We start from the raw sequence: 13679 nt of genomic DNA on the forward strand, positions 1-13679 counted from the left end.
GTATGTTTTAGCTAAGATAGGAGAAGATTGTAACTGTAACTGTTAGTCTCCCACTCCATCAAAGACCTGAGAAGGAAAATAGTAATAACTGAGAAAACGGGAAATGCACGCAAGCAACTTTCAGAAATCTTGTGAGAATAGACAGAGACAACTGGTAGCCTGGACAGTCACCTAAAGTTTCTCAGCACCATTGGGGCATCCAATTTAGCTATAGGCCTCGAGTATCTGACAGACCATTTTCAGAAGGAGGAATTCTGACAGACCATCTTACCCTGTCTTGGCAGAGTTCAGTAGTCGCTTTACCTTGTGTCCTTCTCGTCCAGAAAGGACAGCGTCCGTACTGTCAGCAGTTGAGGTAAGGGCAGTTCTTTGCCCAGCAGGCCGTTATGTGCCAGGAAGAAGACAAACTTCCAAACGGAGTGTCTTAAACAGCTACCCACTACATACATGCAATTCGATAAATATGTAAAATTAGAGAGAACAGGCTGACTTTCATAATGCCTAGTCAGCATCATAGAACTTGCAAAACTGTCCTGATTGGCTCTCTATAAGGACCCAGAGAACGCACTGAGAACTATTACTGTTACAGTTTGCTGCTGGGGCCGGGCGGTGGTGGCACACGCCTTTAATCCCAGCACTCGGGAGGCAGAGGCAGGCAGATCTCTGTGAGTTCGAGGCCAGCCTGGGCTACCAAGTGAGTCCCAGGAAAGGCGCAAAGCTACACAGAGAACCCTGTCTCGGGAAAAAAAAAAAAAAAAAAAAAAGGAATGAAAACAGTCTGTTGCTGGGGAAAAGATTCAGATCATTGTCAGACTGTTGGGAAGCTGTGGCAGGAATTCCAGGCCAGTCGTAATTAGTCGTAACGACCCTGTCCAAACCAGAGCAAAACCTAGAGTCATCAAAGAACAGTTTTTCCTGGGACGGCATCACTACTACTGCTGACCTTTCACCTCCAGCCCCTCCAGTAGTGTGACCAGTACCTTCAGTTACCTGCTCCTCTGGAGTTTGTATTGATAGTCCTCACTCCAAAGCCTCCATGACGAGTCACTTACATAGTTCTGTGGCTAAAGCCTCAGGCAAACCCAGCACTCATGTCAACCAGATCATTCCAAAGGCCTGGAATCACTACCCAAAAGCCCAACCTTCTCTCTCTCTTTTTTCTTTTAGATTAATTTATTTATTATGTATACAGTGTTCAATCTGCACATACTCCTGCAGGCCAGAAGAGAGCACCAGATCTCACTACAGATGGTTGTGAGCCACCATGTGGTTGCTGGGAATTGAACTCAGGACCTTTGGAAGAGCAGACAGTGCTCTTAACCTCTGAGCCATCTCTCCAGCCCCCCCCACCCCCAGCCTTCTTTACTACGAAAGATTTTGTGGGGTGTTTTTTTTTTTTTTTTTTTTTTTTTTGAGACTGGATCTTGCTGTGTCTTAGGCTATTCTAGAACTCACTATGTAGCCCAGGCTGACTTTGAACTTAGGATGGACTTCCTGCGCACGTGCATTGCAGCTCTTTTCGTATGCCTTACTTCTCTCTGAAATGTGAACAGTGCTCTAAGGGGTAAAACCGCCCAGTTTTGCTTGTCTTCTTACAATGTTCACTGTTGTTCGATATTTCATTCGATGTGGATATTCAATATTTTTAAAAAATTGACAAAATTGAAAAGATTTTTAAAAAGGTAAAAGTGAAAACGAATCTCTGGGCTGGCAAGATGGCTCAGTGGACGAAGGTGCTTGCTGCACAAGCCTGGTGACGTCAGATTGATTCCTGGAACCCACCCACCTGTGAAGGAGAAAACTGAGTCTCCAGGGTCCTTGACCTCCGGGAAAACGCCATGGCACACAACAAACAAACAAACAAAAAGAGCTGGGCAGGAGCAGAGGTAGGCAGATCTCTGTGAGTTCAAGGCCAGCCTGGTCTACAGAGTGAGTTCTAGGACAGCCCGGGCTACACAGAGAAACCCTGTCTTCAAAAACCAAAAACAAGTGATGAAGAAAAACAAAAACAAATAAAAGGGCTATCAAGATGGCGAGTGTAAATTGAACAAGTAAATCTCTGAATGGGGCAGGGGATCAGGGAGGGGAGCCGTAAGAGATGGTGATGGCCAGGAGATCTAACTGTACAAATGTGGGACCTCTTAAGATGGCTTTGAAAGTAGAAGACCGTCAGAAATCCAGGCGGGTGTGCAGCCAGCTCAGGGGGGCAATTTCCCTGCTGTGCACGAGGACTTGGTTAAAACTGCCAGCTGAGAATACAAGGGGAAGGGGGGAGCTAGCTGGAACATTCGTAGAAACTTCACAAATGGTAATTATCACTGCAAGTTTACAAATAGAAGAAGGACTAACATCTCAGTGGATGGTGGAAATTGAATAAGAGAGTAGAGCTGACAGGATGGCTCATATAGACATACGCATGTGTGCACGTATACACACAGATAAATGTTTAAAAACAAGCACATCACTCCATCCTCCACATTAAAAATAAGACAGAGGGCTGAAAAGGTGTTCCTAAATGAAACAGATGCACGGAAATACACGGGTAGGTTTTAAGATATTTTTAAAAATAACATTTATTATTATGTGTTCGGGGTGGGGTATGTGTGCATGTGTGCACGACAAAAATAGAGATCAGAGGACAACTTCAGGGTTCAGTTCTCTTCTTCAGTTGTGAGTCCCAAAGACGAAACCCGGGTCCTTAGTGATAGCAAACGCTTTATCTGCTGAGCCAGCTTACAAGACCTCACCTTGAGGTTTTTTATTGTTTTGTTTTTTGTTTTGAGACGGGGTCTTGCTCTGTACCTGTCTGGCTTGCTATTTGCTTTTTGTGACCTATGCTCGCCTCCAACTCCTGGTCATCTTCCTGCTTGAACCTCCTGAGTCTTGGTTTACAGGAACTCATGTCACACCCAGCCTTACAGAGAGTGAATTAATTACTAAATTTTTTAGCAAATGATACACATTGAGCACCCCTCCTCCAAAGACTGGTTCTGTCCCTATTCTAGAGGAATTAGGAGCCCCCAGGGCTCTAGGTTCAAATTTGCTTTCCTGGTCCATAAGCCTCCCACAACTCTCTTGCTCGGAACTGAACCTAGAGTCTTGTACATGCTGCAAACATGCTCCATCACTGAGCAGCACCTCTCACATGAACATTGGACTGTGACTTTAAGTGGTGCTGAGTTGTGAGTCCAGTAAGGGCCAGAATGTAATCCCCCAGAAACAGGAACAGCCCTTGCTCTGTGCCAAACCCACACCTGTGTGTGATCCACCCAGTGCTCCCACTCAGCGGCTAGAATCACCATTTCGTAGAAGGTGATTTGTTCAGAAATGGACCACTCTGCTTTCTAGGCACGCACTCCACCACTGACCATATCACCTGCCCCTCAGCCTCAGTGTCCTCTGCATTTGCTTAGAAGTGGCATGAGTCTGGGGTGGTCTGTCTCCACGTGGAGGACAAGACCACAGGTGGTCAGTAAAAAGGACAGGGCGAAGGGATGGAGTGAGATCGTGCCATTGGCTAGGCAGACTGTCCAGTTTTCACTCAGGTTGCCGTACTTTTTGTGCTTGTGGAAATGCTAATTTCCTGCTCCTGCCATATAAGGACAAACCGAAATCCTCACAGATATTTTAGCACATGTGAGCTTGTCTTCACCCATGTGTTCCAGCACACCTGTGTACTCTCACCCTTGAGATAGGACAGGTCTGGACTCCGTGTTCCTGCCCTGCTGCCTCAGTCCTCAAAGCCGACTTCCCCACAGCCCTTACACTTCATTTTTAAAGCAAGGATTCCAAGTGGCCCGGGAAGATGAGGTCCAGACACACAGGGTGGCTCTGGAAATCTCCCTGGCTTCTATGGAAGGTGCCTCTGCTGGAGAGGTGGCTACAAGGTGCCAGGATGATTCTGCATTGTACTCAGGGTAACTGGTCCCCATGTCCTGGTCCTCAATGAGCCTTTGTCCTTCTGCAGCCTGTTAGTTTTGGCTCTAATAGCCTCTGGATCAAGCCCAGATCCCAGGACAAGCCAACAGAAATGACTCTTTGAAGAAAAAGAGTTGGAGTACTGGAGGAGAGACAAGATGGAACATTATCCCTAAGCTCCTCCTTAAAGGCAGCGTTTAATAACCACTAGCTGCCCATCTGGGTTTGTGACAAGTTTATCTCTCTGTGTGGCTAATTGCCTTCTGTGATTGACTAGAAGCCTGTAAGGTCATGGCCTGTGCCTGGACTTTTATCCTTACTTTAAAAAATAATGCATTCCTATGTTAATTAATTAGCCCCCCCCCCCCCCACACACACACCCCATGTATCTGGAGACCTAGAGAGACAGCTCAGTGGTTAAGAGTTTGCTGCTTTTACAGAGGACCTGAGTTCAGGTATCAACACCCACTAGAGGCAGCTCCAGGGAATCTGACTCCCTCTTCTACTGTGTGTGTGTGTGTGTGTGTGTGTGTGTGTGTGTGTGTGTGTGTGCGCGCGCGCGCGCGCGTGTATGCGTGGGCTCAGACACATATACACGTAAATAAATCTTTTTTGTTGTTGTTGTTTTTTTCAATAGTGTTTCTCTGTGTAGTTTTGGTGCCTGTCTTGGATCTTGCTCTGTAGACCAGGCTGGCTTTGAACTCATAGAGATCTGTCTGGCTCTGCCTCCCAAGTGCTGGGATTAAAGGCGTGCGCCACCACAGCCTGGCCACATAAATAAGTCAAATAGAACCGTGCTGTGCAGTTCAGTGGAACTGCAGCTGCATAAGATCCTGGGGTCAATACCCAGCATGGTTTTTAAAAAAGAAGCTATACTATATAATTCATTGCTGGTTTTGTTTTCATTTAGCAATGCCCCATATAGATTTTTGCCTAAATACCAGCATTATATGTCAACACACTTGTGTTTTTTAGATTCCCTCAGAGTGTTCAACTATGTAGATATACTTGTGTTTTAATTTATCTCTTTTATTGAACATGTACTTCATTTCCAACCTCTTCCTATAGTTGACTATTCCTTTATGGCTTTGTGCCCATGTGTAAATGGATCTGCAGAATTAACTCCTGAAGGAGGATTTTGGCTTAAAGGAATGTACATACAGTGTGAAGAGACAGTTGTCAGCTTGCACGTCAGGAAAACTCGGTTGTTTCTGTCCACCGTTGTCCTCAATGGCAGCTCAGAGATGAGACCCCTCTTCCCTGTCCTGAACTGGCTTGGAAATGCTCATCTAGGAGTTATCTTGGTCCAGGTTTCCCAGAGGTTTGGAAAGACCTGGTGGAGCAAAGGTCACCTCGTGGTGGCCAGGGTCCAGAGAGACAGGAAGAGGCTGGGGACAGGGTCTTTCTGGGGTTACTCCAGATCATTTTCCTCCATGTAGACCAGTGGATCCTGACCTGTGGGTCATGACTCCTTTGGAGGTCGAATGACCCTTTCATGGGGGTTGCCTAAGACCATAGGAAAACACAATTATATTACAATTCATAAGGTAGCAAAATTACAGTTATGAAGGAGCAACTAAAATAATTTTATGTTTGGGGTCACCACAGCATGAGGAACTGTATTAAAGGGTCGCAGTATTAGGAAGGTTGAGAACCACTGATCTAGGTACTTCCTGTTTTTTGAATTTTAAAATTTTATGTGTATGTCTGTTTTGCATGCATGTATGTCTGTGTACCACATGTGTGCCTGGTGCCTGTGAAGGCCAGAAGAGGGCATCAGATCCCTTGGAACTAGAGTTACAAATGGTTGTGAGCCATCATGTGGGTGCTGGGAACCAAACTCAGGTCCTCTGCGAGAACAGTAAGTGCCCTTAACCTCTGAACCATCTCTCCAGCCCCCCTAGACATTCCCTCTTAGTTTTCATCAATTCCCAGCAATGCCATCAGAGTCTAACTTTTTATCAGTGGACTAATCAGTGACTGAGACAGAGTCCTCAAGATCCAGTCATTGCCCCAAAGCCCCAGCTCCGACCCTGCTATGTTGGGCAGCGGGACTTCAACACTTGAGTCTCCTAGGGAGACACCTGTTTCTGCCTGTTTCTGGCAATACTAATTACTGTATCTCAAAGGTATTGAAGATGAATGGATAAACAGAATGCAATCTGTTCATACGTTGCGTGGCTTTTGCTGGGAAATGTAACCAAATGTTTATCACCCTAGATGGGGCACTGATAACAGAGCAGGGGATGTGATTCTGCTCACACGCGCGTTGTCAAGCCCATGAGTTTAATTGGAGATACTTACAGTGGCCACACCACCAAAAAACTGTCTGCTTCCCCGACCCCACTCCTCAGGGAGTGGAAGGGACTTGTGGGTCTGCAGTGCCACCTCGTGAGCCCTCCTTGGGCCCTTTGTGAGCTGCCCTTCCTTTAAGGGGAACGTTAATGGGCCCGATCTTGTGAGGACCTTGTGCAGAAAGTCACAGCCACTCGGATTTCTAAGGGCCATGCTGTGCCCAGAGGACAGCATTCTACAACACAGAAGAATAGAATCTTTCTCTGTTTTTCCTGTTCCTGCCCCTCGCCCCCTTGGCAGTACTAGGAGCCCAAGGGCTTGAGTATACCAGATAAGCACTCTGCTGTGAGCTCCACCCTAGCTGTAGCTGTAGGAAGGGGTGGGACTCAGCCCTGAAAAGAAAGGATGCTCTATAAGTGCTGCAGTGCGGGTGAACCTTGAGAATGGTATTTTAAGAGAATTCAGACATTGAGGGCCATATACCGAACAATCCCGTTCATATGACATGTCCAGAATAGACAAGTGTGTGGAAACAGGGAACAGATTTGGTGGTTTCCAGTTGCCGAGGGAGAAGGTAATGGAGACTTTGGTAGTCTGAATGAAAATGGTCCCCTCGGCCCCTCGGGAGTGGCACTATTAGGAGGCGTGGCCTTGTTGGAGGAAGTGTGTCATGGGGTGGGCTTTGAGGGCTCAGATGCTCAAGCCAGGCCCAGTGTCTCTCTCTCTCTCTCCTGTTCACTGCCGGTCCTGATGCAGAGCTCTTGGCTGCCTCTCCAGCACGTCTACCTTCCCACCTCCATGCTTCCCACCATGATGTCAGTGGACTGAACCTCTGGACTGTAGCCGGCCCCAGGTCAGTGTTGCCGTGGTCACGGTGGCTCTTCACGGCACCAGGACCCTAAGACAGGGACTGAGTAGGTGGGGCAGTTTGAGGAGGGCAGGGAAGGTCCTGGAACTGGGGAGTAACGATGACTGCACAGGTGTGAAGGTTGTTACCGGAACTGAACATGTGTAAAATGGTTAAAACTCTACATTGTGTTACCTATTTTATCACGCGTATGGAAGGAAAGGAAATTAAAGGGTTGTTGTTTTTTTAAGTTCATTCTTCCTACACCCCCACATCATATGCTGCTTTGGAAAATTGTAGCTATTACTGTTCTTCTGACCCTTCCCACATACTGTCTCTTTGTAAACTTTGAAGAGCCTGTCTGTATCTCTTGTAGTTGGAAATTATTTCATTAAAAACACAACAAGGATTTTTTTTATCTGTTTGTGATACTATTTCTGCGTGTTTTGTCTTCTTGGGTGTTGGAGGCCCTTCTAAATTGGTGATTCTCAGAAGCATGTTCATGTGCATAGTTACTCTAAAGTAGCCCCCTGGGAACTTGTCAGTAAGTAGGGCTTCTCTTTAGGTAAGAGGCAGAATAGGCAAATAACTCATTCCTGGGGTTGAGATAAGTATCAGATTCCGCAGGACTTTTTCTCTGGAAGCACCCAGCTTCTCCAGAGCAGCCTGTGTGTTGGTGAAGCCTGCCCATTGATATTCAGGAAAATAGGAAGAGTTGGGAACTGGAAATCTCATATGGAGTATTTAGACTTGTACTTAAGCCTCCAGACTTCAAAGAAAAAACTAGTGAATAAATAAATAAAATGAGCTACCTTTAGCCGAGCGGCAGTGGCACACACCTTTAATCCCAGTACTTGGGAGGCAGAGCCAGGTGGATCTCTGTGAGTTCAAGGCCAGCTTGGTCTACAGAGTGAGATCCAAGACAGGCACCAAAACTACACAGAGAAACCCTGTCTCGAAAAACAAAAAACAAGCAAACACCTTTATTGCTAATCACACTGGGGATGGGATTGTAAGCGAGTCACCAGCTGGGGTGTGTGTGTGTTGTGTTGTTTTGTTTTTGGCCAGTAGCCAACTATGGTGAGAGCATGGGCAGGAAAGGAGAGGTCAGACCTGACCGCCTGTGACTGGTTCCTTTTATACTGGTGAGGCAGAGGACAAGTGAGGGCTGGGGGTGTCTTATAGTGGCTGTTCCTCCTGGAAACATCAGGAACAGTGAAGAAGTGAAATAGGGTTGAACTGAACAGATGAATGAATGACCCAGAGCTGTAATCGGTAGCCTGGACTGGTTCTGTTGACTTCCTCTTAGAGAGGCTTGAGCAAGAGTCGGTGTCTAATTCTACCCCAGTGAGCAGAGTCCATGACCCACTTCTGCCCTCCTCCCTGTTTTCTTGCTTCTCCAGAGCCGCCTTTTTGAGGCTTGCACTTGAATTTTCATTCTGAAGCAGTCTCTTGCCAGACTGCTGAAGAATTCCTGGTTTGCTAGCTCCACACAACAGAATGTAAGAGGGGCCTCTGTTGTCCTGGGAACTTCCTGTTTGGTGTCAGGAACCCTCCTTCTAGGAAGGGGGCAGCGGCGGCGGAGTGTATGAAGACTTCTTCGTGGGAACACTAGCCTTGGTAGAATACCTGGGTTTAAAAGCACCTCCAAGTCTGCACTCGGCCAGCAGTCCCAAGCTGAGTCAGGGCCAGACCCCAGGCAGCCTTTCAGTGGTGGGCGTGGGGCTAAGTCCCTGTGAGTGAGTGTTCCTGGAGTCAGGGTTGTGACACACAGGACAGATTTCAGAAGTCTGGGCTGGGAGCAGCTTCCCGGGGCTGGGAAGAGGCCGGTGATCTCACACATTTTCTGCAGTATTTCCGGGTGTGTTTTTAAAGAAGGCTGAGGCTTGGACTGTCTGAAAGAGATGTCCTTGAAGGTAGGTCACTGTGGGAAGCAGAAGTCTGATCAGAACACCTGCTCTTGGTGTCCTCTCTCTCATGGAGTGGCTGGCCTGCAGCTGCCTTGTGAAGTCCTAGAGCAGCCTCGCCTAGTTCTGTGGGAAACTGGACTTGTAGTCTAAGAAGGGCTCCTGTACACACACACAGCTCCTCCTCCCTCTGTGGGGTGCCCGAGAGCCCAGCAGGGAAGAAATGGAGAGGAATGTGTAATACCTGAGCTGTGTCCCCCACTCTCTTCCGTTGTGACCTTTGATACTGTGTAACCATGAGCAATGCTGTCGGACCTGTCAGTCATCCGTTCTTGGGACCAGACAGCTTTGGGGTTGCTTTTTGACTAGTTTCTGTGTGTGTCTATAGCGCCCTCTGCTGGTTACAGAGGTTACAGAAACTTGGTGGTGGAAGTTCAGAAATCGGTGTGTTTGTTCCTGCTAACGTTTGACTGTATTTGCCCTAAGTATCCTGAACAAGAGAAACGTCTCAGCCAGCCGTGGGGAGAACCAAGGGATCCTCACACTGTTTACAGCTCAGTATCTGTCTCTGTCTTCTGCTCCCGTCACGATACCTACCTGAAGGTGCCACGTAGTGTGATGGAGAAAGATTGTCATAGCACACTGGCCCTCTGCAAGAACAGCAGTGGTTACTCTTTAATGGCTGAGCTGTCTTTGAGCTCGTGGGGCCACAGGTTTCTGTCTGACATAATCCAGAGCCTGGGCCCTGAGGTGTGGGTGGAGGGGGAGGGAAAGTCTGCCAGGCATTCAGTAGGGAACTTTCCTTCCGTGGCAGGCTTTCAGATTCACTTAATGTCTTGCTCCGGCGCCTCTTTTAAATACTCTGCCACTCATCTGTTCTGTCTGAGTAGGTTTGGAGCAGGGGCAGGGCTGTGACCTGCCATCAGATAGATGCTCTTCGGCACCCATATGAAAAAAGGCATCAGAGGGAGCAGCCGAGGAGAGGCCAGCACTGGCCCAGAGCAGATGGTGTTAACGCAGGGTCTGAAGGCAGAGCAGGGGCGGGGCGGGGGGGGGGGGGAGTTCTTTAAAGAGGAAGGAGCATGTGTCGGACACCGAGCAGAAGGGCCATGGACGGCTCAAGACTGGTCTCAAAGCCCCCATCAGTGCTGTCTTTAATTGTAAGAGTATGCCTCAGATTTCCTCTAGAATTGGGTACTGGAGAGATGACTCAGAGGTTAAGAGTACTTGATGCTCTTTCAGAGGACCTGGGTTCAGTTCCCGCCACCCACGTCAGATGGCTCATAACTACCTGTAACTCCAGCTCCAGGAGATCTAAATCCCTCTCCTGCCTTCCATGGATACCCACACATAAAAGACACACACACACACACACACACACACACACACACACACACACACACACACTCTTACTTAAAAATAAATCTAAAAAAGGTCTTGTACAGTGAATTGAAAGCACCCCCAGACTAGGCTGATGACGGGCAGCATGAGCTCCCTGGTGTCACGGCCTTCATGGTGGTTTAGTTTCCCAGGTGCTACGCCAGCTGCCACCTCTGAGCGCTGAGGAGAATCACTTTCTCAGATGGCCTGAGATGGGCCAGTGGTGACTGAGAACAGAAGTGAGCCAAGCCCTGGCAAAAAGAGCCTGGTTTCCAGTCAGTTGATAGCAGCCTAGGCTGGCTTTGAATTCAGTCCTCTGCCTCTACCTCCTGAGTGTTGGGATTAAAGATGAATGCCACCACACCTGGCAGTATGTCTTTTAAATGTCTGGTCATGAGAAACTTCAAGGCTAAGCAGGAGCCCAGAGTCTGCACAAACCCCATGTCTGACCCCCCATGGCAGCGTGTCCTCCAAGCCTGAATATTGTCATGGCCCCCTCTCCCCGTATGCTCTAAAGAAATCCTGGAGTGACTGTTCATCAGGCCTACCTTGTAATGGATCAACCCAGGGTTCTGGCGTCTGGAATGATCGGGTTCACTTTTATTTTCTGAAGAGCTACTGACTCTCCGCTCTTTGTCTTGTTTTCCAGTGGGAAATTAGTGTCTCCAAAGTGGAAAAACTTCAAGGGCCTGAAGCTTCAGTGGCGGGACAAGATCCGGCTCAACAACGCCATCTGGCGGGCATGGTACATGCAGTGTAAGTGTGTCGTCAGCCTGGCAGGACGTGTGCTGTGCCCCAAGGGCCCTTAATTCTGCAGTGTCCGGGCTCCACATCTTGGAGGCCTGAGCACCTTGAGTCTATAGCCTGCTCTTAAAAGATGTTTATAGCAAACTATTGCTTGAGCAGCCTGTGCTAGGAAACCAAATGGTAATACATTCCAGGGACCAGGGCATTCACCAGCCATCAGGCAGAGTCAGCCAGCAGAGCCTGGAGTCTGGAGGGACAGACATGTCCTTGACCACAGTGTGTATAGTGCATGCTGGGTACTTGGGCCCTAAGGAGTGAGGGGTTCTTTTCAGGAGAGTTGGGAGAATGTAGCCAAGAGGTGACATTGGAGCAGCCACAGAGCAGTTTCTGTTTCTAGCAGGTTAAGACATGGTTGCCATTGTAGAGCTCTTGTTCCTGGCTAGTTTGAGGATGGGAGGATGCGGGCTTGAGGATGGGGGGATGCGGGTTTGAGGATGGGGGGATGCGGGTTTGAGGATGGGAGGATGGGTTTGAGGATGGGAGGATGCGGGCTTGAGGATGGGGGGATGCGGGCTTGAGGATGGGAGGATGTGGGCTTGAGGATGGGAGGATGCGGGCTTGAGGATGGGAGGATGCGGGCTTGAGGAGCAGAGCGGATTCTCCCGCCTTTGTGTAGATGAGCAGCTTTATGTCTTACGTAGCTATTACTGGCGTTCTTTGCCTTGGGCCTGCCTGCTGCTGCTCTTTCTTCTCAGAACTCTCCATTTCTCCAGCGGAAGAAGGGAAGACCACTTCTGGGTGTGGCAGTTTGGGTTAGAGCTCTTTCAGGGTCTTAGGGTGTCTTCTCTCTCCTCCCAACCCAGATCTGGAGAAACGCAAGAACCCTGTGTGCCACTTTGTCACCCCACTGGACGGCTCTGTTGACGTGGATGAGCACCGCCGGCCAGAGGTGCTTACCAGCAAGTGACTGAAGAGGGCCGGAGGGAGGGGGGTGCCGGGAATCCTGCCGGAAACAGCCACCAAAGGGCCACATCTGCGGGAGAAGCTGGCGGAATAGGGGAGTCTGAGCTGTGCTCCTGCTGAGGTGACCTGGAGGAGGAGCGGTGGCCTCCCGCAGTCCCAGCCTCCAGGAGACTCCTTAACAAGCCGACCATGGGGGCCGCATTCTCTGCTTTCGGGTAAAATTGGTGTTTCTTCGGAGAGTTAGTCAGGAAGGCTGGCTCTGTAGCAGATAAAGCAGAGCACATACACAACCCCTCCAGGAAAGTTAGAAGTCAGCGCTCTTCCGCTCACACTGGATACAGCTCAGCTGGCGAAGTGTTCACTTCCATCTCCAGCACCACTTAGAGTGGGCGTGGTGTCAGAACTGCAGTCCTAGCGTGCGTGCCTGTGGGAGGTGGAGGCACGGAAATCAGAGTTCTAGGTCATTCTTGATCTATAGGGAGTTGAAGGCCAGCCTGGCCAAAATGACCCTATCTGCAAAAACAGGATGAAAAGAGGTTGGAGAGAGTGCTTTATTTTTGTATTTTGTTTTATTATTTTGGTACTAAGGATAGAATCCAGGATCTCTTACATCCCAGGCATGTTATACCATTGAGCTATACCTTCTTCCCCAAAAGACTAAATTAAAAATTTTAAAACTAGATTATTTGTTTTCACGTGTGTGTGTGTGTGTGTGTGTGTGTGTGCGCGCGCGCGCGCGCGCGCGTGCATGTGTCACAGCTTACGTGTGGAGGTCAGAGGACACTTTTGAGAGTCATTGCCTTTCACCCTGTGGGTCCCAGGGATCGAACTCCGGTCGTTGAGCTTGAGGGCAGGCGCCTTGGCCTTCCCCAGCCCCCTTTTCACACTGAGATCAGGGCAGGTGCTGCTGGAAGGGGGCATCTGCAGGCCACTTGTGAGTTTCCTTAGCATCCTCAGGCAAGGAGGAGGCATCTCCCTGCTCCTCTCTGAGTACCGTGTGCAGTCGCCCTGGGTGTTGGGCGCTGAAGAGACATGTTTGGCTCGGGTCCAGGTTGAAGCTCAGCGGAGAGGGGGTGCCCTGTGAGTGAAGCTGTCGTCTCTGAAGCCGCACTGGGGCTTTCTGACCCGAGACCCACCTGAGGCCACTTCAGTGATAGATACTGGGTATTCGTGGGCTGCGATTGAATCCCCCCCAAGACCTGCTTTTCATTTCGGCCTCTTGGTTGTAGGCCATCACCACAGAGGGCAAATACTGGAAGAGTCGCATTGAGATTGTGATCCGGGAATACCACAAGTGGAGGACCTACTTCAAGAAAAGGGTATGTGTGGGCGAGCGCTCCCAAAGAACGTGTTCTGGAAGCTCTGGGGCTGGGGTTGGGCAGGCCGGAGCTGTATTCAGAATGTGGCCTGAGACCCTGGACTCCACAGCTGCCCCGGCAGTTCCGGAGCACGATGTGGGAATACCGTACCCAACACCAAGCAGTGGCTGTGGTTTCCTCAGCCATGAAGAGGGCCGTTTCCTCCTTCGGGCCCGCATTCATGGGATGGCAGCCAGCGGGATCCCATTCCCCAGCTCCCTGCTTCCCATACAGCCCCCTGGCATACAGAGGCGAAGTTAGGGC

General features: G+C 49.3%; 1 protein-coding gene across 1 annotated transcript in view; it reads left to right on the top strand.

Annotated features, from left to right (window-relative positions):
- Mlxip (MLX interacting protein) overlaps nt 1-13679 on the top strand; it is a 61144-nt gene that overhangs the window by 32272 nt on the left and 15193 nt on the right. The window contains exons 2-4 of the mRNA XM_006970722.4: nt 10997-11103; nt 11958-12043; nt 13287-13376. Of these exons, the coding sequence (XP_006970784.3) occupies nt 10997-11103; nt 11958-12043; nt 13287-13376 (283 nt within the window). The remainder of the gene's footprint in view (nt 1-10996; nt 11104-11957; nt 12044-13286; nt 13377-13679) is intronic.

Source organism: Peromyscus maniculatus, chromosome 23 (genome assembly GCF_049852395.1).
Source record: "Peromyscus maniculatus bairdii isolate BWxNUB_F1_BW_parent chromosome 23, HU_Pman_BW_mat_3.1, whole genome shotgun sequence".
Lineage (NCBI taxonomy): Eukaryota > Metazoa > Chordata > Mammalia > Rodentia > Cricetidae > Peromyscus > Peromyscus maniculatus.